The sequence below is a fragment of the Poecilia latipinna genome, unplaced genomic scaffold (genome assembly GCF_001443285.1).
Source record: "Poecilia latipinna isolate Pla-1442-1.1 unplaced genomic scaffold, P_latipinna-1.0 Scaffold24, whole genome shotgun sequence".
NCBI lineage: Eukaryota > Metazoa > Chordata > Actinopteri > Cyprinodontiformes > Poeciliidae > Poecilia > Poecilia latipinna.
In genome coordinates, this window is record NW_015112640.1 from 489,789 (window position 1) to 514,822 (window position 25,034).

The 25,034-nt window shown below is 37.3% G+C and overlaps 1 protein-coding gene and 1 long non-coding RNA gene across 2 annotated transcripts; one reads left to right on the plus strand and one right to left on the minus strand.

Annotated features, from left to right (window-relative positions):
- Positions 1–236: 236 nt before the first annotated feature.
- Positions 237–23,861, minus strand: LOC106950390 (uncharacterized). The gene is made up of 4 exons (XR_001425610.1): positions 23,846–23,861; positions 12,770–12,777; positions 6,438–6,444; positions 237–372 (listed from the first exon to the last, which is right to left on the minus strand). It is a non-coding gene; the product is annotated as an uncharacterized LOC106950390 (long non-coding RNA).
- Positions 9,651–21,495, plus strand: oxtra (oxytocin receptor a). The gene is made up of 3 exons (XM_015037191.1): positions 9,651–9,838; positions 10,025–11,120; positions 21,126–21,495. The coding sequence occupies exons 2-3, from the start codon at positions 10,202–10,204 to the stop codon at positions 21,377–21,379; spliced, it is 1,173 nt and encodes a 390-aa protein (XP_014892677.1). The 5' UTR covers positions 9,651–9,838; positions 10,025–10,201; the 3' UTR covers positions 21,380–21,495.
- Positions 23,862–25,034: the final 1,173 nt, after the last annotated feature.

Here is a 25,034-nt window from a genome sequence, read left to right on the forward strand (position 1 = left end):
CGGCGGAGCCTCTGCCGCGGAGGTAAAGACACACTGCGTAAAGTCGTTTTGACGCCCCGCTTTGCTGCAGAGGATCACGTTACATTGCTGAGCCAATCAGAGCTGCGGAGGAGCACTGATTGAAGGAGCTCCACTCTCAGCATGGATTTGAACTTGTGTCTTTAATTACTTCAGCAAAACTCACAGTTTTTACCAAATTCTATAGTCTAAATCTGCTCCTTAGTCGCATCTTTTTGGGGTTGCTACTGCCTCTAGTGGCGTGGGGGTGATAACGCAGCTAATATAATTACATTACTAAATCAGATAAGAAGGGTTCGGTGAAGGCGCATATGAAACTGGGGGGTTCGGGACCTCAAAAAAGGTTAAGAACCACTGATCTAGATACTCAATTTAGATTGTAGATGCATGATAAATGACATTACAAGTCTGTGCCTAAATATTTCAACCTTTTTTACGAAGCCAGAGTGTGGGCGAGGCATATAGGCGAAGTAAAGTGCTGCAGGGGTTTTCCTGACCAGCAGGACATTAAATACAGGTCTCAACATTTTTTTTGAATTTCTGGTGGTATCTACATGGAAATAGCCTACTTTTTGTTTTATTGGTGTGTGTAAATGACAAATTAAAAGTAATCTAAAATTCTTCTAAATGTTAAAATTGAACTCTGGAGATGGACACCAAGCCGCCTGAAACTCTACAAGGACAAGCAGCTGTAGACAATGGGTGGGATGTAGAAAATGTGTAATTAATCCTTTGAATTAGGATAAATGAGGTGTTTCCTCATGCATGGTGAATGATACGAGCAACAAACCAGTTATTTTGTAAGTGAACTTGAAAGATCTTGGGATTTAAAATTAATCAGTTGAAATCCAAACTGTAAAGAATCAGGACCGTTTCATCTTTGGAAACAAGACCTGCTGATATAACTCCTCAGGCAATCTTATCTAACATATATCAGAGTTGTAATTATTACAGCTCCATGGTTTGGTGAGATACACATAGGCCTGCTGTGATTAATGACTTGACTTTAATTGCTTAAACCTTTGAAACATGTGGCTATAATTTTGAGAATTACCAACACCATTTATTTCTATCACTGCCATGTTGTATCCAGTTGAGCTTCCTTTTGGTAGATTTTGATTTAATTTCCAAATGCACCTCATGACAGCAAATCATCCACATTAAAAAAAAAAAAAAAAAAAAAGAAGGTTGGGAACCTCAAGTGCTAATTCGTTACATAAGCGGCATGAGCCAGAAGTATTAGTGTGCAGATCCCTCACATGTCACTTCATTAAGAACCCAGTCCTGAACTTTGTCTCTAATTAGATCTGTCAGCTCAAAGCCCAGTATGTGTGGGAACGGCACAGAGAACTGCTGAGCAGCTGAAATCCATCATGGGGGATATCCATGCAGCGTTACTGTCGGCGTGAAAAGGGAAGCGGCAGCCCGACTAACCTCGCTTTAATAGTAATGCTGGGTATGATAGCCAGCAAACATTCAGCACACCAGATTATCTCTGCTCTGGTGTTTACATGCAATATCCCCCGTCTATTCGTAAACCCGGGGCCTGCATTGATCCAGCGGCTGACGTCTTGGTGCCGTATCAGCTGTGTGACTAAACAAACACCTAGCCTCTCGATGTCACTCTCCTTAAACGCTCTCATCAAGCTGCACGTTCGTCGCCCGGACAACAAGTTATCTTGTGTTTTATAATTTAACAAAAGACGTTAAACAATTAAAAATATGAAGCTTTATTGATTTCCCAAGGGGAGATTCTCATGTTAGAACGACAAAGACAAAGGATGAATGAAACAACATGTCTGCTGCAGAACACTGGCACAAGTTGATTAAATTACGCACGTCGCAGCGACAAAAGCTGCAGGTACAGTTTGGCCGAAAAGTGTTCACAATCCCACACTGCAAAACCATAAAATCTTATTTTTGTGTAGGTTCTAGTGGAAATACCTAAAAACACTTGAAATAGGAGAAAAACAACTTTTTTCTCCTATTAAAAATAACTTTTTTTCTGGACAAAGTGTCTGCAGATCTTTGTCGAGAAAACTGAAGAAGGGGGGCTCGCCTATTAAACGATCTGTACAGAAGATGATGATTCCATCTTTAAATGATCTCCATTATCATTCAGCATGATAATGGAGATCAATTTAAGTCAATAAATGCTTAATATTGATGAAAAACATTTAGTTCCATTGGCAGATAATTTCACTGATGAAATGGAAAACAATATCTAATAATAATAATAATAATAATAATAATAATAATAATAATAATAATAATAATAATAATAATAATAATGGATTTTATTAATGATGAAATCTACATTTAAAAAAAATATCAAAGTGATTGTAGAATGAATAAACCAATTAATATAAAACAGCAACAAACAAATACTTAAAAATAATTGGAAGATTGTCTTACTTCAAGTGTAGTGCAATATTTATATTAGAAACTGGACCCAAAGTTCTTGGTAAGACTTGGTGTTTTTGCAACAACCAGCCTCCAATTATGTTATTTAGATTTTATGTGACACAGCAACACAAAGTAAGACATAATTGAGAAGAGGAAGGAAATGGATATATGCTTTTTCTGTTTTTCCTTTTACAAAAAACAAAGAATAAATCTCTCCAACTTCAATACCCCTAAATAAATTCTAGTACAACTGACTCGTCCTCCTTGAGAAGACAGTTAATTAGTAAATGGACATGTGATTCACTTGAAATGAAAAGGAGATGCACTGAAAGTTGATGTTCACACATAAGAAATATGAAAAAGTTGAAGGACTGTGAATATCTTTGAAGGCACAGTAAATCACAGTTATTTGTTAACCACTGTTGACCACAAATGTCTGGCTTTACTTTTCCATGGAATCATTTTTAAGCATGATATTAAGTGTCTGCAGATCCTTGTCCAGTTTTCTCCCATCTCTCACCACCTTGAACTGGGCTTAGAAGTATATAAATCCCTTAAAATTTGATTTTCTCCTTCAAAATTCCTAATGCCAGAAAATCCAGGAGGATAATGTTTTCCATCTGCGCTCTTCCTTAGTTTCACTCCACGATAGCTTATGCTAACCACAAAGATGGAGGACCCGGACTTCCCAGAGTGTTGTCATCACGATTTATCCTTGTCATGACAAACAGAAGCTTCTCTACATATTTTTTTTCCCCCCCAGTTTAACACTCACACCTTATGTGCTTAGGAGTTTGCAGCTTTTACTCTGACAGGATAAGTTTTGTATGAGAATTATCTCTACAATCTAAGAAATACACATGCAGATTTACATTCATTTAGCCCATCATCTGAAATAATACGCAACACTTCACACACTGAATCTTAGAAATTATTCTTTTATTCTGTTTCACAGAACAACATTTCAGAACAATTTTCTGAACAGAGGAAACTGCATAAAATACATGTGTACTTTAACATTTTCCATTTGGATATCAGAAGCTCAGGCTTTCAGCTTATCCCTTGTTGCCCTTTTCATTTTATAATCCTCCAAAGGTTTCTATTTTTTTGGACTCACTGTGTCTGCCGGAGGCAGAGTCTTTTAAACTTTATTTTAATTTTAATTTTGCTGTAATACTTGAAAGTTTTTAGAAGAAACAAATTAGGTCCTAAAGCAGTCTCCTGTAAAAGAACACTTCTTTGTATTTAAATTACAAAGAAGTGTTTGCAATTCACTTCTTACAAACACTAAATGTTGACGTTTCCTGTCAACATTTATTATAAACTATGTAGAACATCATTTCACAGTGAATTACAACGTGTTTGGAAAGAATACCAAATATTCACAAGCAGCATTTCTTTTTTTTATCACTAACTTTTACTTAATTACACATACCAGACCTAAATCCAGGGATTTCCTTTAGAAACATGAAAGAAATAACAGAATATTTAAACCTATTAAAAAAAATGATGCTTTTATTTCATCTACTTGTAAGTTGTTTGATCAGTGCATATATAATTACCCCACAATAACTCTGAATCGCTGTTGTTACAGCCAGTATAATCAACAATACCCTTCTGTTTGTCATGAATTGCGGGGTTGAAGTGGTGAGGAGAGACGCTGAGAACCCAGGTATGGTGAAGATAATGATTTTTAATGAAGACGACGCTTGGAGTAGTCCATACAGGCAGCACGGCAGAGACTAGCACACAGCTAAGTACCGGTAGCAACTGATTAACGGAACTAACATGCAAGCAAACACAATCCGGGACTTAGCAGTACGACCGGAGAGCAATACAGCTTGACGCAATCCAGGACTTAGCAGTACGACCGGAGAGCGATACAAGTATGACAAACAAAGACAAGNACCCGACGAAGAACACAGAGACAGGTGAGTTTAAATACACATGGAGGGTAATCAGGTAAGAAGACACACCTGGGGGACAATCAACGGGGAGGACAGGACAGAGACTCACAGGAAACAGGGCTGAACACAGAAAACTCAAAAATAAACACACAAAAACACGGATCCTGACACTGTTAGCTTTCCTGTGGTTTCTGCACGCTGACTACTATGGTGTCTTTGTTTGTTTTTTTTGGGGGAGGGGTGTTGCTTCTGAATCTGACTCCTTCCTTTATGCTTTTTCCTCTACCTTAACATTTGAATGTGCTGCTGTGTATTTAGTCCTGAGAAACATACCGTAAAGAAAGGATGAGATTTAAGGGCCAATTATCAATGTACATTGTTTTGGTTACAGTAATTGGATCGAGCTTAAGATTCTTCAACCTGTTCTCACTCTTCCAGCTGCTATTGGTTTTTACTGGAGACTCTTTGCTGATGCTTCTATCGCACATCATGTCCCCTGTAGCCAATTATCCATCTGAAGGCTAGAAATAACATTCAATGCTATTTAAAATGAATGTGTTGAATCCACTGACAATATTCTATTCTGGTTTTATTAGTCTTGTTTTTTTTTTTATTATTATTTGTAACCTGAAAAATGTAGCACTGATATGAGTCATTTAAAAAAGAAACGCATCAGTAAATTAAATAACTCTGCTACTCTTTTTTAAAATGGCAAGTCTTTAGAGTGATATTTAATACATTTAATTCTTTATGCTATAAACAATAGCCTTCTGTTTCCATTCTCATTTTTTCTATTTCACAAAGATCCTTTAAAGACTTATTGTATGTCCAGAGAGCTAATAGGAAACCGAGATATGTTCCAAATTATGGAAAATCTTAAAACGGCCTTTATCCTCCACCCTATTTTTTGTTAAGCACTGAATATGAAGTTATTGAGTCATAACTGATTGATTCAATTTATTCTTTAATTTAATAACTCACTGCTGTGAAAAACCATTTGATTTCTTCTGTTTTTGCTTTTCTGCAAAAGTTTCAGATCAAAGAATGTTAATTTTATTTAATTATGAAAAAAAAAATCACTCCTAAACAACATGGTCCTTTGTGAGAAAGTAACATCCTCTAAATCTAATGACCTCAAGCGTTTGTAATAACAGGAGAGTTTTATGCCATGTATGAACCTGTTGTAGTGCATGCCGCAAAATTTCAAATGAACTTCAGGTCCAGTCTTTGACTAGACCAATCCTAAAACTTTTTTGTATCGCTAGCATGTTGTATTTCTTTTTCCCTTTAATAGTTGGGTATCCAACTCCAAAAGTTCTGTGTCACATCTTTGTCTTTATATGTCTTCATAGGTGCAGAATATCCTGATTTTAACCGCAAACATTCAGTTTGGGAAAATGAAGATAAGTAGGCAAAAACATTTGTGGAGCTATCAGAAGCATTAATGATTGTGTTTAGACAAACATCTCTTGTACAGCACTGTCAAACAAATGTTGCATAATAACTACAATTACATCACAATTCCTTTTTTTTCTCTGTCTATGCAACTGCTACATCCTTTGTGAGACAGGATGTCCAAATTGGTCTGGAGTGGATGTTCTCAAATTGCTGCACATCCAAATGGTAGATAGCAATTTTCCCTGTAATCTCAGTTTGGTGACAATACAGGTTTTTAAAAGACACGCATGTAACGAACTGAAAGAGCCAATTAATCATCTTTGAGAGACTTTTAGAGATTGAGAGCATCAAATACCAATTTCCATTCCACAAACTCCCCAATTTCTTTTTAACTAAACTTGATGGAAAATAGGATGATGTTTCAAAATGTTGCTAAAAGACACGTGAGAACGGCCAAGGAAAATAAAAGTGAACAAGTTTAAAGCATTGTTGGGTTGTTCGGTTCTTTATGTCAAAACAAAAAAAGGTGAATCCCAACAATAAGTTTGCATATATCCTTTCTTCTGCACTGAAAGACCAGGATGTGAGAGCAGAGAGGAAGCTCAGTGGCTCCTGGTCGCTCTGCAGGAGCTGTAGAGATCCAGAGCTCATGTGGAAGAAGCAGAAAGAGTCATTCCCTGCATAAATCTCATCTTTATTGCTATTTACTTGTTGTCTTTGGCTAATATTTAAATTGATTTAATGAAATGAAGAAAGAGTCCAAACACTTTTTTTCATATCATTGTACTTCAAAATCCTATGAATTTGGAAATTTCCCAGGCGTATGAACAGTTTTGATCTCTGAAAAAAACTTTTTGGTTTTCCAGAAAATTCTCACGTCAAAAGAAAACTTTTTCTATTTAAGCTTTAAATTACATGAATTGACTTTCTTGTTTTTTTTTATTATAAATGCACCATTTCATCTCTTCATTCATCATCTGCGACATCTTCAAACTGTTCAACCCTCATCCATCCACTCACCAGTTTCTGTGGAACCTCAGTGATGTTTAACGATGCAAAATGGTCTCTGCATCGTTTGCTATGCTGGGACAATTTCACTCATCATCATGTCTTTTTTTTTCAGACCATCGAATTTCATTACTCACATGCTGACTGGTCTTTTGTGGCTCAGCGGATATAGCCAGAGAGGTCATTACGCATTTCACATTCTAAAGGCAGATATGTTGATTTAACGCATCATTATTCTTTTAATTTCCAAGGACCTTTCTAAATTAACTCCAGCCCCGTTGCCACTGCTTTAAAATCCTGGGACGTCTGCCCGTTTTCCAAAATCAAGCCAAAACGCGGGGTGGGCTCTCTGGCACACATATCACGTCCCCGGACAATTAACAATGTTTTATTTGACATTTGAAAGAATATGTGAGTGGTGCACACGTCTCAGATTGAAGTGTTTCTATAAACTCAAGTCTGACTGAAAAATGAGAACCAAAATTAAATAAAATATTGAAATTCTGTTTTGAGTTTTTCCACTTATGAGTGACAGAGCAATATAAACAACAGTTTTATTTTTGCTAAATTTATGCAGGATTGTTTTGGTAAAATAAAATATGCAGCAACAACTAAGAACTGGCTGCACATTGACAGTGATAGAAATATTTTTCTCCCCTTCGTCTCTGCGTCTCCTTTGGCATTCAAATCATCCAGCCTTTGACTCTTTCTGCTCTCTTTAACCTGTCAGCAAGAGCTTAAAACGTAATCTCACGCTATTTAGCAATTCATCTGAATTTAAGATGATTCACTTGAAGCAGAAGCCCTCTTTGCAAAGAACTCAAAAAACTTTTTCTAACTTGCAAATAAAGATATCATTATTATATCAATTGCTTTACATACAATTCTCTGCTGAGTTAAAACACTATGTATGTCATGTCAGTCAAAATGAACGATACTTTGAAATGTTAGCTCATATCTTAGAAAACTAATAGTTTTGAGTTTGAGTCATTTCGAGCAAAAATGTTGAACTCGTTGTCACAATATGTCAATTTTATGCCTTTATTTATTATTCTTTCCTCAAAGTGAACAATTATTCTCCGGTGAACTTCAAATGTAACAGATTGTTTAAAGTTGTGCAGAGCTTTACCCAAAGTGTGTCTGCTATGTTGTCAATAAATTTGTGAACAAAGTAGTACAGGAAAAGGCATATATGCATTAAAAAAGAAAAAAAAAAGTAAAACATACATATTCAGTGCCTTGTTCTCATGTCACTGTAGATTTCAAATGATTGTGAAAATAGTGTTTATTGCCGTAATGAGAACTTTCAAAGATCTGACTTTGTGTCATTGAAAGAAACACTTGATTTAGACAGTTTATATTTTACTGATCTTAATTTAAGTAATTTTGATTGTTTGAAAAGTTGGAAGAAATAACCACTGAACTCTTTGGCTTTGCACATTTGCACTTGGCTGAATGGCGGTGGGAAGCGCGAAGAGAAACGTCCCCTGAGAAATTCCTGGAATGAAACATATGGACATAAAGATAGGGATCAGAAAAGACTCCCAATAAATTTAAGTAGGCAAACGTCCTCTGTGGACAAGAGGATCTCAGTCATTTTTGTTCTACACTGATAAAGTGGTTATGAGCGCATTAATTATAAAAAGATTAATTGAACAAAAAGCTGTTCCCCCTTGTGCGTTGTTAAAGTAAAATCAATAACAAAGTGCATTGTCCTATTCCCATGATGCTAAACGGTTTACATTCTCAGAAGATCAATACGACTCTAGACTTCAAAACAGGAGAGCACATCCGCTCCAAGATGCCTTTTGATATGGGCAATAAAAAGCACATGTTTACAGCGCCGAGGGTGATTTTCTAGGAACACGTAGCCGGTGCTTTTAGTGCCTCTCCTGAGCAAGCTTATGACTCAAATATTTTATGTGCCAACAAATGCATCCATCCATTTATTACCAGCGCGGCTTCAAAAGAGGGGAGTGCCTTGATGATGTCACATCACCGAATCCATTAACATTCAAAGCAAGACTGATAATGTTTGATTTAATGCACTAACACACACCCTGACTTACAGGTTCTCGGTTTTTGTTCTCAATTAACATTTGAGCTCACACCTCCTGAGAAACCCAAAATATGGTTTCTCAAATATGAATATTGAATATTACATCTGGTCAATGGAAAATTCATTTAAAAAAAAAAAAAGAAGAAAGAAAAGCATCTTATAATACTGAATGATAGGGGGGAGTGTGGAGGTGTCCAGCAGACAGTCGCTGACACCTTCCACAAGGAGGATAAGCCAAAACGGCAATTTGCTGAAAAGACGCATTCAAAGGATGAAGTGTGAAAACATGTTAAATGAAAATTGTGACGAACAAAGAACTATGGTAGAAACATAGTGTGATTGCCATGCTTGAAGGTTACAGATGCAGAATTGTGAGTACAGAAATGACAGACTACTGAAAAACATGTCCATGTATGTCCACACAGTCCAAGGATATAATCTCTTGAAAAGGTTCAAAGTTGCAGTTATCACGGTTGCCTGTGTAATATTTTCCACATTTTCTTCCTTCCACTTAACTTTCTGCTAACTTTTGACACTCAGCAGTCATTAAAAAAAAAAACATCCAAATTAGGCTATTTGAAGTAAATGTGCAAGATAATTTGGAATAAATGCTAATTTATGTGTCAATTTTTAAATCTCATTAGTATAATAAATCTACTTTTCAATGATATTTTATTTTTTAGATGCATGTGTTCGTATATATATAAAATGTTGCACTTTTTTTTTTTTTAGATATAATGCAGCTGTGGGGGTCTTTCCCTGAGGACGGTTCGTGCTGCAGAGCCGATCAGTGAAAGTGCACAAGGCCACCAAGTGGCGGTGATAAGTAGGACCTTTTATTGCTCCTGACGAACTGGGGACCCTATAACACGGGCTCATGCGCTGTGCTGCTGCCCATTCCGAAGACTCTCAGCAGAGATGATGCCAGTTTCTTTTCTTCATCTCCAGTTTTAGCATTTATGTTTAGACTTCGGGTGTAAACGCGGCATTCTTTACTGTATACATTTCTAAACATTTTTGTTGCTTGGTGGATTACAGGCAGGTGAGCTGTGTTAATATACGTCATAATTTTGTTTTAGTGTTTTGTAGGTTCAGTCTTGTTCTCGGGATGTTGTTCTTCATACAACAAAAATTCTCTTTTTCTGTTTGGAGAATAACAAAAAAAAATATTCCCTGACATCCTCTCTCTTTTTTTTTTTTTTTTTTTTTTTTTTTTTTTTTTTTACAGACTATGGGTGACGTCCGAGACAACGTAAAACCCTTTTGCCATCTGGGAATTATGAACTGACCTTGATTATGCCTTGGCACCTGTGAGGACGCGAGGAAGACTTGGGCGCTCACGACCCCTCTCTTGGTGACCAAAACCACTGACGAGTCCTTCTGCAGAGAGGACGAGGCTGCAGCAATGGAAACTATTTCCAATGAAAGTGATATCTGGCAACTGAACGAATCTTGGAGGAACTCCAGCCTGCTGAACGGGACCGGCGGGCTGAATCAAACGAACCCCCTGAAGAGGAATGAGGAGGTGGCGAAGGTGGAGGTGACCGTGCTCGCTCTGGTGCTCTTCCTGGCGCTCGCAGGAAACCTGTGCGTCCTGCTGGCCATCCACACCACCAAACACAGCCAGTCCCGCATGTATTACTTCATGAAGCACCTGAGCATCGCCGATCTGGTCGTGGCCATATTCCAGGTCCTCCCGCAACTTATCTGGGACATCACATTTCGGTTCTACGGACCAGATATGTTGTGCAGGTTGGTAAAATACCTGCAGGTTGTCGGGATGTTTGCATCCACTTACATGTTAGTTTTGATGTCCGTAGACCGCTGTCTGGCCATATGTCAGCCTCTGCGCTCTCTGCACAGAAGAAAAGATCGCTTCTACGTGATATTTTCCTGGCTCCTCAGCCTGCTCTTCAGCACCCCGCAGATGTTCATCTTTTCCCTCAGAGAGGTCGGCTCAGGAGTGTACGACTGCTGGGGCGACTTCGTGAAGCCCTGGGGAGCGAAAGCTTACATTACATGGATCAGCCTCACTATCTACATCATCCCCGTGGCCATACTGAGCATTTGCTACGGTCTGATCAGCTTTAAGATATGGCAAAACTTTAAGCTGAAAACCAGACGCGAACAGTGCATCAGCATGACCCCCAAAACCTGCAAAAGCAACACTCTGGCCCGGGTGAGCAGCGTGAGGCTCATCTCCAAGGCGAAGATAACCACCGTGAAAATGACTTTTGTGATTGTGGTGGCGTACATCGTGTGCTGGACCCCCTTTTTCTCGGTCCAGATGTGGTCTGCGTGGGATCCAGCTGCGCCCCGTGAGGGTAGGTTGAGTAGAAAGGCTGTTGTAATGAATGCGCGCTGTGCGCAAAAAGGTGGCTGTGGGCTACATGGTGCGTTACGCACTTGGAATACTTGAAAACGCCAGCACAGAAACCGATATCTCCCCCTTTGAATATGTTTTAAAAACAATTGCCATGTGAAAATATGCAATTTATTATTGTTCATTCATCCGACTTCAACAATAATGAAGTTTTCTACGCACAAAAATCATTGGTTTCATCATTTACAGTAAAATTAGACCTTTTCGGGTCTCCTCAAATATTCATCAGAATGCAGAGGACTTATACAGTGTGTGACTCAGTAATCCCGAGAATTTACACCCAGATTAAAAAGGAGGTTTTGTGTTTGTACCATTTGGCGCTTTTTCCAGAAAATAGCCAGACGCAGCTCAAAGATAAAGTCGGTATATAATTCCATAATCTGATCACAAACAATGAAGCTGTCAAAGATGCATGTGTTGATTATGTGAACTTCCAAGAGCCAAAAGTTCCTCAACCCAACTCATTAATAATTGGATAAATAATTATTCAGATTTGTAGCAAAATAAAAAAGAACATACATACAAACCCCCTTTTTTTGTAATGATTTAAGTGAGATATAAAATATTCTAATAAATAAATATCAAAATAATTAATTGATGTATTCTTTACATCTAAAGTTTATACAGTTATTTTTGAGTTTATTTTATTAAACTATTTTATAGTCCTCTGTTGCAACAAACCATATTTTTTTTATTTTATGTTTTATTTCTGAAAGTCAGGGGCGGGACCAACACTGCTATAGGCCATTTGATTGGTCAGCTGTTACGTTGCAAGGCAGGATATCCAGATGTTTCATGATGTGGCGCATCACAAATGTAAAACAGACAAATGTTACAATTATTATATCATACATCTTAGCAAATAAAGGAATCAAATTCTAATAAAATATTTTGATTGCTAGATTTCAAAATGTTTTAATGTTCAAAACTAGATAAAAAATGTAATGATTCAATCCATTTATTAGTTTATGTTTTTAATATTCAATATTTTAGCAAATTTTCATTTTAATAAATTGTGGCACTTTTGACATCTATGGTAACAGTTATGCTCTTTCTGAGGTCCAAGTTTCCCAGCAGAGCCAGAATGTTTGTCAGGATGTTTTCCTGTTCCTGGAAAGCAGACATGCAAACGTGTTGATGTACCGAATGTTGATTTATCCTACAATTACACGGTGTTGTAGTGTAAAAATGTCATGGTCACCTTATTTTAATGAATGCAACATTGTTAAGACATGTTGTGTGAGTTAAGATAAAAGGATCAATAGTGTTATTTTAAAGGAAAGGATGCATACAGAATTTTACAACTTTCCACAGACTCTTCCTGAGCTGCAGAGACTCATTGACAGCTAATCATTAATCAAATCAGTGTGCACAAGCGTGCATCAGGCAGCTTTGGTGCCTGTGGGGGTCTTTGACATTTAACCACAATATGTGACTAACAGCCTCCTACTGCATGGGGTCTATGCATGAGCGACCACACCTCCGGGTTATACACTTAAATATGTGTTCTTTTTTCTCTTTGAGTAAATGCAATTCAAAACGCTGTATCCTGAGAACGAGATATTATAGGAAAGGTGTAAAAAGGAATACAAATAATGCTTTTCTAGTTTAACCCCAGGGGTATTTGTGAACTAAGAGTTGAAAACAGAACCATACCATTTGCACAAGACAACTATCAACCTCAGAATAAATAAATAAATAAATAAATATATATATATATATATATATATATATATATATATATATATATATATATATATATATATATATATATATATATATATATATATATATGAGAGGTTTTCTTGCAGCACAGAGATGACATGTTTTTAACCGAGGTGGTTCTTGCATGAATTGTACTCGGAGTGTGTCCATTTTTTCTGCACACACAAAACACTCTGCAGATGAAGCTTTGGGGTTCAAGAAATTGTAACTAAGAACTAAAAAATGTGCGCTTTTTAATTTCAGGTCTTTGCACTTGGTATACAATAATTCAAACCAAGTTTGAGGCATGTTCTTTACTTTAACTCAGGTGATTCTAACCTCAAGAAGCATTAGAAATACTCTGTTTCCACAAACAGAGTAAACAATTTATACATTCAAAAACAATGTTTTATAGAAACGCTCTTCAGTGCTTAACAATCCAGTGTAGCTTTGACCATTTTAAGTATTTCAGAACATCAACGTCACTTCACATTTCCTGCCATTCTTTTAGAAAATTTAGCAATATTCATATCTCCAATTGAACTACATGTTTTGGTTTCTCTTTTGACATGTTTGTTTAAAATTGTTTTCACCTCTGAAACTTGGAGCCATTCAAGGGCGTAAGCCAGGGGTCCCCAAGCTACGGCCTGCCTCCTCATTTGGTCTGGCCCCTTGAACAATACCAGAGAGCATTCAGTGTTTTTTTCATATATATGTGGATTTTTCTTCAACCACCAGGGGGGCTCTTGAGCAGATATGAAACTTAGTTTCCCTCAATGGAATATATACTAGTCAGTACCAGTCACCGTTTCGCTCATGGTTTTTTCCATTTGCATTCTGGGTAAAAATCTATCCACACACGCGAATATGTCGTCGGCAGTAATCCAATCCCCCTACCTACCCACCAACAAAACTTTTCTAAGGTTTCTTTCTCGAAAAACTAAGACCGGCCCCCGACCAGAAAAGGGAACAGTCATGTGGCCCTCGCAGGAAAAAGTTTGGTGACCCCTGGCATAAGCAAACTAAACTGCTTGTTATGCCTCCACCAGGTCAGAAGGGGGCACTCAAGAGCTCCTTTTACACAGATTCTAGCACTATTTTTAACATTTTTCTTAAAGGATCTTACTCTGTACCTTGAAGGTTGATCAATAGCTATTTTGAGATAATAAAAAAAATCTTTAAATGTTTCATGCTGCAAATTAATTCATCAATAGATGGGAAAAAAATCAGTGCTAGTAAAAATAATCAGTTCTTTTGTTGAACTTGGATTGAAACTTTGTAAACTAAGAGGAAAGCTAACTTGTTTTGATTTACTAAATAATGGACTTACGTAAAATAAATACAATGGTCGACCTTGGACAATTCATTGAAAACATTTTGTGAGGCCACTTTGTTAAATTCTGCTAAGGGCCCATTGCAATCCTCGACCAGGTATTCCAATTCTGTCCATTTGATGCATTACAAGCAAAGACACATGCTTGATGAAAAAGTAATTGGCTCTGACGCCGCACCTCGGTGTTATATTTAGAGGAATAGTGGCCAGAAAAAGGACGAAAAAAGCTTCAGTGTGTGGAAAAAGAAGAAAACGATTAATCCATTTCCCGTTAGGGAGGGTGAGAGGAGGAGGCTGACGTCTGGACGTCAGCGACACTTAGTAATGGCAGAGTTTGGCTGCGACAAGTGCCAGTGTTTGTGTACAAAGGAGAGCAGGAGTGTCATCTGTGTGCGCTGATAAAGAGTTAATTAGACGCAAAGAGCAAACCCGGCACAGACAGCTTGGGAAATAAACCGCAGCCAAGCGGAAAAAATGTCCATATTACAAATACTGAAAAATATCAATGATGGTTCTTTTTTTTTTAATCATATATGGTACAGCACATTGTCACATGATCCTGCATTAAAACCAGCAGTAAATACACATCCTTATAGGTAATCAAAGGTGTATTTCTTTGGATTGAAGGAAATAAATTCTGTTTCTCAGGGTCACGGTGGATGAGAGGATTTGTTTTTATGCAAGGTGAACACCACCTGTTTGCTAAACTGAGCCTAATGACAAACAGACCCCTGCTTGTTTGACCTTGGTTTTCCCCTGTATGTCGAGCTGCATGTGTGAGGATTTATCAACCTGAACCAGCAGGAAATTCTCTGTTATCTGGTCATTAAATACCCCGTAGTCCCTATGAGATCTGTTACTTTTTACATAGAATAATAATGAATCATATATTGCTTTACAATCTGAGATCAGAAAGTGAAATTTGAAAGCTGATAAAAATTGCACCATCTATCTATCTATCTATCTATCTATCTATCTATCTATCTATCTATCTATCTATCTATCTATCTATCTATCTATCTATCTATCTATCTATTATTTTAATTTTTTTTTTTTTCCTCATGCAAAGTGTTGAGTGAGTGGTGAAAAACTCTGGTGCTCTCTTTCCAATCTGACCGAGTTTGAGTTATTCTCTCACAGAATGGGTGACAATTTCTGATTCTAGAAATACATAGCTGGTAGAGACATGCTCTACAAGCCTTTCAGCATTTTCTGCAGTGAAAGGCGGTTCTGCAATACAGACTAAAGAAAGCTGAATTCAAATGGATGCTAATCATTTCAGCTTTTTATTCACGAAAAAAAAATCATAAAACCATTCATTGGGTATGGATACATTTTCAAAGCACTTATAAGAGATATTTTATGGGGCTTTAGGTCTGACACGTAACTTGAGTTTAGTCGTACAGACAGAAAAAAGAACAAAGTTCAGAACGCTGAATGTTGACTTTGTCATAATAAAAAGCAGCTTTATTGATTTCTGCTCTTTATCTCTGAATTGGGAAACATTTTACGGACAATGAAACTAGTTGCCAATAAATAATAATGTGTTTTTAGTTCATTTTATGACTTTTGTTGACATATAATGTTGCAACACATTATGAAAAATTAAACGTTGCTCTTAATTTTTACATTCTGGAAATAGGTTAGGAAATGTAAAAAGTGTTGGCTATATTTTTGTACTTTTATCTTCAAGTTAACTTTAAAAGGTACAAAGCTGCTGGCAAACAATGTCAACATGCTCAAAAATTGGTTGATTTTATAATTTTTTTCTAAAAAAAAAAGAAAAAAGAAAAAAGAGAAATGATGGACCACACTGACTGATCGCTTTCACCTTTACACTCAATACTTTTAAACACTGCTAAACAATGACAGTAAAATTAGATATTTAAAGAGTGTTTCAGACATAAATAGCTCACTATTGGCTCAATAGGTAATACCAAAACAAGTAGTAATGCAGTTAAACGTGTGCAATAATGATAAAGTGTGAACATATAAGTTACTTTTCTGTCTCATCAAAAGCATAACTTCATCTTTATTATGAAAAAAAAAAAAACGATCATGCACGTCATAATCTATTTCCTCTCCAAAAAATGAGAAGTCAGCTTCCTGACACGGGGATAATATGACTGAGTCCAGACCCGTTGCAGATGGGTTTACCATTTTTAGCACCTGATTGGGCTTATCAGCATCATTTCTGAAAATGTCAGAAGACAACAAAAATCCCCCGATTCTCTCTGAGATTTGTTGGAGGGAAATCAGCCGCCTGCATGTGTGATTTCACATTTAGCCGCCAGACAGATTTCATTATGTGGTGGATAAAACAGCTGAAGGTTAAACCTCGACTCAGACGAGCCGACACAAACTCCAGATTGTGAACGGAAGCATCTTGTTGCAGTGGTTGCTGCCCTTGGCAGCTGACTCACACCCCACTATTGATTTGTATTAAGAGTTTTTAATGGGCACAGTTTCCACCATTCAATTTCCAAAGTCTTTTTTTTTTTTTTGTAAAGGTCAGTTCTCGTGTCTTTTATAAGGAAGGAAGCACAACTCAAAAGCTTTTTTTTTTTTTTTTGCTTTTTAACATTGAATCTAATTTTGTGTTAAAATCTAAATGAGGTTACCACTAATGCATGTTTACCATCCATGAACTACAATCAGAGTTAAACGAATTTCTCTGGAGTCTTTTGGACTGGACAGAATCAGCCCTGACAGCCACACAGATGTACCACCCGCAGGGTGATTAGACTGTCGCTTCATTTGCCGTGTGATCTATCAATCCCCCTGTGAGAGACTCCATGAGCCAATTCAGCAACGGGCTTTCTTTTTCTCCGTGAAGCCACACAATATTCAAATTGGATCCGGGCCCTGCTCTCATCTGCTTTGATGATAAATTCCTGATAAACTCCAGTTGGTCCTTTTTGCACCACCTGCCACTGCACTGCGTTCCAGAGGTCGCAACTCCAAGGTAGATGACACAACCTGCGACACGGTTAACTAAGACTGACGCGGCAGAGTCACATTTTAATCCGTGAGCATGACCCGTAGAGGACAGCTCTTCTTAATCATGTGTGGTGTTGCGAGAGTTTCATGCCCCCTATGATGGCATTTTACTCTGCAGTTTCTAATGAATCCAGGGGACAGAAGCAATAAGATTAGCTAGGGCACAGGCAGACCAAGAGAAAGATTAGCAACCACTGAGACGAGGTTAAATACAGGATACAAACCAATTACATGATCTGAAACTCATTTGCCAAATGTCAGGTGGACGGCGGAGTTAGCGGTGTAAATGTCATCCAGCGTACCACTTCAGGTTGCTTTCTGCAATCTACCGCTGCATCACTGGGCAGGAAACAGTGTCACCTCTTTGAATCTGGCAGATGTCTCTGCAGAGTTCGGATTGGTGTCGACGGTCAGCGATGGTTGAAATTCTGTAAAACCATTTTCCAGGCACAGGGTTTTGTGTGTGTGTGTGTGTGTGTTGTAGTTTTAAGGTGCTGTCTTTTTCTTTAGTGTTTTTTTTCTGATTTGAGTGACAGAAAAAACCTTTAAACACAGCATGAGTAACTCTGTATGGCTATAGGATTGAAGCAGACACTGTGAACCAATTTCATTATTGTAAAAAAACAGCAAACACTTTTAGTTTAGCAAAACTAAACCTTGACACACCTGCTCTAAAAGTGCATACAGAGTAAATACCTGTTTGTTCCCTCATTAGTTTGCTAGCATTTTCTGTTTGCCTTTTGCTTATGAACTCAACAATGACTCTTGTTGCGGTACTGAAACGTTGACACCAAATTGAAAGACTAAAACATTCAGATTGAAAACAGTCATTTCTGTTTCCTGCATCATTTTCCAGAGCACTGAGTTTCAAAGATTTAGAAATTTAAGCACACCTTCCTAAGCAGTGCATTTGCATGCTGTTAATAATTCCCTTACCAGTAGCACACCAAGACCATTATTCCTGTGGGGGAAGAAGGAAAATTCATGACTAATTATGTGCAAAAAGAAAAACCTTTCAGTCTTTTTTGGGGGCTACAAAGTCACGATTGCAGCTGTTACAAAAGAAAAGTTCAGTCATTTCCTGCAATCTTCTGCATACACACATCCTGTCCCACTGAGAACAACTTTCCTGCAAAATCAACCAATTTTCTTTAGCCCCTGACTATTTGACCTCCTGTCTGCTCAATTTCACTATTCTGAAGCCAAGTGTGCACATTTCCCATCAAATGTTGTGGTGAAACATGCGGGGAGAATTTGATTTATAGTTGAAAGCAGATATCAGAAGACACTGTATGAAAAGATAAATACAATTTCCCCCTGCTGTCTGAATTTACACCAGGTTAAAATGTTCCTCTTTTATTTGTTTGCTTAATCTCCCTCCGCTACGCCATCTGGGATTTCTCACATTGAGATTGCCATTAAAAATCTTTGGGAATTCCAGATGATGTAAGTTTTTAACAGTTCAATAACATAGTTTGAGTTAAATGGACGCACACCTGTGCAGGTGTTTTAAGGGACACTTTAAATGCTTTGCTTCCCTACGTGGCACCATGAAGAACAATCTAAAAAAAAAAATTAGCAAAGTTATCAGGAAGAGAAATGTGAACGTCTTCCCTTCTTCCTCATCCTCAAATTCAATTTCCTGATCATGAAGGTGCCAAACTTGTCGGTCTAAATAAGTATATGAGTCCTTGTCAAACGGCGTTTTGACTAAAGTACAAAGGGTTGGAGTCCCAGTTGACGGCGTCTCAACTAAAGTTCTACAGCTTTTTATTTCTCTTTCTCACTGTTAACGTTTTAATTAAATCTCTTTCTCTTTCTCACATGCTGTTTTTATTTTAATTATGTAAAGCACTTTGAAATGCCTTGCTGCTGAAATGTGCTATAGAAATACAATTTGATTGATTGATTGATATGCCAGTATGAACACCATGGATGTTAACAGGTAACCCCCAAGTTATACAGAGAGTGGATTAAGTACAATAAAGTCAATATTTAGGAGCGATCCTTGAAAAGCTCTGTTCTCACTCAGAAAAGTGGGAAGGGATGAAAAGTACTGTGGCTGACAGATGTGCAAGTGCAGCAAATGGTAAAACGAGCTGCAAACACACGAGTGATGCAAACTCCAAAACACAAATGCTGCAGAAAAATGCTGGGAGGTCTGGGCACCTTTGAAAATGAGATGAGACATTTCAAGTTTTTATATTCAAAATAAATACGGAAAAAAATTGTTGGAACGTCCATTTTGTGGAGCGAGTTTTTTATCTACTGTTGTTTGTTTTTAATAATACTGGCATTTCCCCCTTGCCTCTATTTCCTCTGGTTTCACCAATTTGGTTGTTGATCGCAGCAGTTTCTGTCTTCATTTGTTCTGTTGATTTTGTTGTAGGTTTTTGCTCCTATTTTCTGTGATTGAAGCATTTTTCTGTTGCCTTTGGTTTTTTATGTGTTGTGTATTTTGGAGTTTGCATCGTTCATCAGTTTGAAGCTTGTTTTTTTTTTTTGTTTGTTTTTTTTTACAGTTTGCTGTGCATTTGCACCTGTCAGCCACTGTAGAAGAAGTTTATATGACCGTGGCACCCTATAAATCTGACTCCAGAGTTAAAGAAAAAATACATTGTTCAAACCCAACCCAACGGGCCCAAACCAAGAAAAGTTTTATCTGAAATAATGTCTGAAAGTGAGAATGTAACAGTATTATTTTCCTTTTTAGCAATGCACTTACATATCTGGTTTTGCATGAATCTCGCAGAGAGCCGTCTCTTGCTGAATGCATATGGCTCATTGCTGGAAGGCATTTTTACCATGCTAGCTATTAGTAATTTCTTCAGAAACACAAATGCTGAAACCACCAAAAAACACCCAATGCAATAACCAGATGTTATGACAAAACCAAATAATAGTAAAGAACTAACCCGTAACATTTCTTCTAAAGGATTGGGTCACTTGACTGTGCAACGTTGCAAAGCTGTGCTTCTAAAAACAAGACAAAAAGAAAACTGAGATTTGATTTCTGCAGTTATTATTATTTCTGATTGCACAATTATTTAATAAAAATTAATGCTTCTTGTTCAAGTGGCTGGCACTGCTAAGTGGTAAACGGTCTGCACTTGTATAGTTTTTATCAGGTCCAGAGGACTTTGAAACACTACATTCAGCCTTTCACGCACACATTCACACGCTGACGGTAAACCACAGCTGCCCGGGGGAGACCAGCAGGAGCGAAGCTGCCATTCAGTCGGCTCCACAGGACCCTCTGACCATTTTTATTTAAAGGGCTCAGGGTAAGAGCAGATAAACAATGCAAGAGTTTAGCCTGAACCCCCAGTCTAAAATCAATACAGGGAAAATCCTACAGCAGCTGGTGTTGGTTTATTTATATGACTGTAGCCATCCTTTTTTAATTTTTTTTTTTTTTTTTAAAAGTCATTAAGTTAAAATAGAATCTACCTTCTATTACATTATTAGCTGCAAACACACGAGTGATGCAAACGCGTTTATAATCAATTGACCTGATATGTAAAGTGCTTTCTTCACTACTAAACTAGCTGATTGATATTAAGTTAATTGTTTAAATATCAGCTTTTAAAAAGACTCTTTTGAGGTAAATGTGTGGCGAGTCATCAAGGAAGTACACGTATAGTTGGGAAGTTGAATTATGGCTGTTTGTTCCTGAAATGGTCTGTTCTAAACTTCAGTACTAAACAACAACAATAACAAAAAAAAAAAGCGCATTCTGTAAATATTTTTTTTTATTTTTTTTTGCTAACACAAAACCAAGTGTCGGCGGTGGATTTACGGTTTCCACCAGCACCTCCAAAACGTCTTAGAGAAAAACCCAGACTCAGTTTGTCTTTCTCATTCCGTCAGGCGGCAGTAACATTTCACTCTCTGTCTCCCTGTTTGCAGCCATGCCCTTCATTATCTCCATGCTGCTTGCCAGCCTCAACAGCTGCTGCAACCCCTGGATCTACATGTGCTTCGCTGGGCATCTCTTCCACGACCTGAGGCAGAACTTTCTGTGTTGTTCCGCTCGCTACCTTAAGTCATCCCAGTGCCGCTGTGAGCATGACTTTGACTCCAGCCACAAGAGCAACTCATCAACCTTTGCCATTAAGAGCACCAGCAGTCAGAGGAGCATCACACAGACATCCACCACGTAAGCCGCTGGCCTCCTCTTTTTTTTTTTTCCTGCCTCCCAAGTTGCCCACTCAGCCTCTCACTACATGCTGCTCCCCATAAATTTTCCAGCGGTTCGATTTTTTTTTTTTTTTCAAAATGCCTCTCTCTGCAAGACTTGCTGTTAGAGCCCAGAAGGGGGAAAACAACCCACACAGTCCTTTCATTTCTGCATACATTTATTATTTAACTGTGAATCTGAAACCATTAATCAACAGAATCCCTTTTCATGAATTTCAATGAGATAATCACAGACTAAAAAGAGTGATTGAATGAAACTTTTTCTGTTTTGTTTTTTTTTGTTATATACTTGATCTAAATGTATAAAGTGTATCTCAGTGTTTATTGTGCACACAAACTGAGTAAAAAGACTATTTGACGAATGTTGATGCGCTGTAAATTGTTACGGTTTTGTCACCAGCAAAGCTAATGGATCCAGTTTGTCTGTGTTGCTATTATAAATTTATTCCTCTGTTATAAATACGATATGTATCCTGTTGTTCAGCTTGTTACATATTTGCACAGATATAAACTGTTACTTCAAGGTTTTGTTAAGTTTATTATGCCATGCCCGTCTCTGCTAAACGTTGGACAAATGGCTGAAAAACAATAAAAGAAAATTAAAGTAACAACAGGTTTTGATGATGTTATTGTTTTTTGTCCAGCTGATGTACTTCAGCTGGGAGAATTTCAGCCTGATATGAATGTCATCATATACAGTAGGGATTTCAGCTCAAAAATGCTTCCTAATACAAATATTGCAGAAAGTATTTATTCCCATTTTGTTACATTACAATCACAAACCTTAAAGTTTCCTATCTGGATTGTAGATGCTAAGCTATCATGTTTGTAAAGCCATTTTTCTTGTAACGCCAAGAGTAGATAATGAAGACTGCCAATGTTAGCTTCTGCCAAGAATGTATCCACTGTGATTATTGTGATGTCAACATATATTTGGTGTTTAAACTGTTAAAATAGGAAGTTATAAGCATTCTTACAGGAGGTCTCACGTAACTTAACACCTGGAGGTCCACCGTTTTGACTCCTGAACACATACTGTATGTGAGCCACAATTTCAGAATTTTATTTGGAGAAGTTATGTACGATCTTCCTTCCGGTTTACTTTGCGTTGATCTGTAACATAAAATCCCAGTTGAAATACAGTGAAGATCGTGGTTGTATGAATACCTAACCGTATAATGATGGCCATTCTTGATGGTGCTCATAGGAGGGGAATTACAAACAAGACCTGCTGAAAGATAAACGTCTCTCAGCATAGCAATTTCACCAGATAAATAATAATTTTATATCATTCGCTATTTATTTCAGGCTTATTTTTCTGTCTTCAACTGATTACTGAGCTCCCTCTTTTGTAAAATCCAACAGTACGTGTCTCCATAAACAGTATTGAGACGACTAACTTTGCAGATATAATTGACCACTCCAACCATTTAGCAGTTTCGTCTTACATTTGCCATGTATCGCAACCTGTACGAGGATTATGCAGCCTGCCAACTTTTCTAAAACGTTTTTACAATCCTCCTTTCCAAATACCTTAAACTCTCTAAGGTCTTTGAGACAATATTTTATGGATCGTTTTCAGTTTTGTTAACATGAATGTGGAAGATAAGAAAGACGTTCTGTTGTTTTTACCAAATTTGTCCACGTGACTTTCTTTCTAAAGGTCATCAGACTGGATTTTCATGTAATTTATTCCAGGAGGATTTATGACATGCCTCTTCCATAATTTGTCTTAGTTTGTTTTTGTTTAAGTTACTTACTTTTGAGTTTCAAGTTTTCCTTTTAAAAATTGGAATAAGTGATAAAGAGCGTATTTTTCACACTCACCCACCCGGGGTGTTTCTATTCCAATCCACTGGACAACCCCACTGTGTCATTCCACACCACTTACTGGTCAACCACTGCAAGAGCATAAACCCGTCTTCAGACCAACAAGGTCGACAGACAGTAAACAGTATTGTGCACCTGGATAAATCTGACCAGAGCTTCTATAGCATGAGTAAAAAATACTGGTGTCAGTATCCAGCTAAGGATTAATATAATTGTTAAAGTTTTTAAATTTTGGTTTTGAATCAGGAGGAAATTGCAATTTACTTTCTGCTCATTCAAGTAGACATCATGCATCTCTTAACTTTATCATTTTTTTAACAGTTACTGTGACTATTATTCTTAAAAATACTTCATCAGTAACTCGTTTTCTCCGAAACAATATCTTTTCAGATTAGTTGAATTGTGTGGCGCATACATTTCGTGTTTTTGTCTTTTATGTTTTCTAAGTGCAGGACATGAACGAAAGCTCTCTAGGGAAGACGGTGAAGCTAATGTCGAAGTGAAGTAAGTGTGGAGGTATTACCAGCCACTCACCTAGAATTGGTAACAAACTGAAGAGATATATCAGCTATTTAAATCGGGTGAGTTCTATCCGAAACCCGTCTGAAACATTCAGGACGACGGCCCTTGAGGACTGGAGAGGCTCAGTGGCTAAGCCGAGGAAGTGGAGGGGAGCTGAGAATGCTAAAAAGTCTAAATTATGCTGAAGAAAATTGTATTTGCAACCTGATGCAGCTCTAGGACAAAACCAAGGGAAACATCACTTATCCAGAAACTCAAAATGGACTCAATTCAAAGTAGGAACCTTGTTTTTATGTTCTCTACTTGTAATGAAACAATAAAAGTTGGAATTTCCATTTCTTTTCTTTTTTTTTTCTTTTTTTTTCAGGCACAGGAAATATATTTTTTTAATTTCTAGACTAGCCGAAAAGAAGAAACTAAGGTCTCAAAATTGAAAATGAAGAGCTTAGAAGCATGAGACTATAAGTAGAGAGCACAGGAAGAGTTTTTCACTGAACTGAACAGCGTTAGAAGATGGTTAAATATGTAACTGGATAAGTTTAACAACAACCACAATTAGTTTTTAATAGTTTTCACACATTATTAACTGACTTGTCAAATACATATTTAGGTCTAAATACCTGGATTTACATGTGGAAACACTGCTTAAAGGAAAAGAAAGCAATTTTTTTCATCCCTAAAAACACAAATAACCTGAGTGAGGATGTAAATTCATACATGAAGGGTTACTTGCATATGTCACTATTATTAAAGAAAATGTACCATTATGTTATTAATGTGGCTTTTCAGCTGATTGAAAGTGTTTGAACCTTCTTTTGAAATTGAATCTCACCACTACAGACATTTTCCAGGCTTGTTGGATCCCAAACACTCTTTTTTTTTCTTCAAAGAGCTAATAAATAAAATATTGCATGAAAGGTTTGCAGGAGGAAAGAAACAAAAAGACCAGAACGCAGTGAGCAGAGTGAAAAACAACAATGTTATGAACAAAGCAGGGTGTGGTGGCAGTGAACCATTAAGAAATGGTCTAATGAAAGAACGCGTGAAAAACACACAACAGCATCCTCTAGTGGGTCTCAGTTCACTGGTCAGCGCATCCAGGATGACAGAAGATTCCAAAAACACGTTGTTGTGGGATGATTTCTAAAGCTTTTTGCAAATGCATTAAATTATTGCATGCACTAAACTCTACTTAACTGTGAGTTTGTTTACTCCAAACTAGTACAAAATGTTATAAGAGATGTCATATCTTGATGTACATAACAG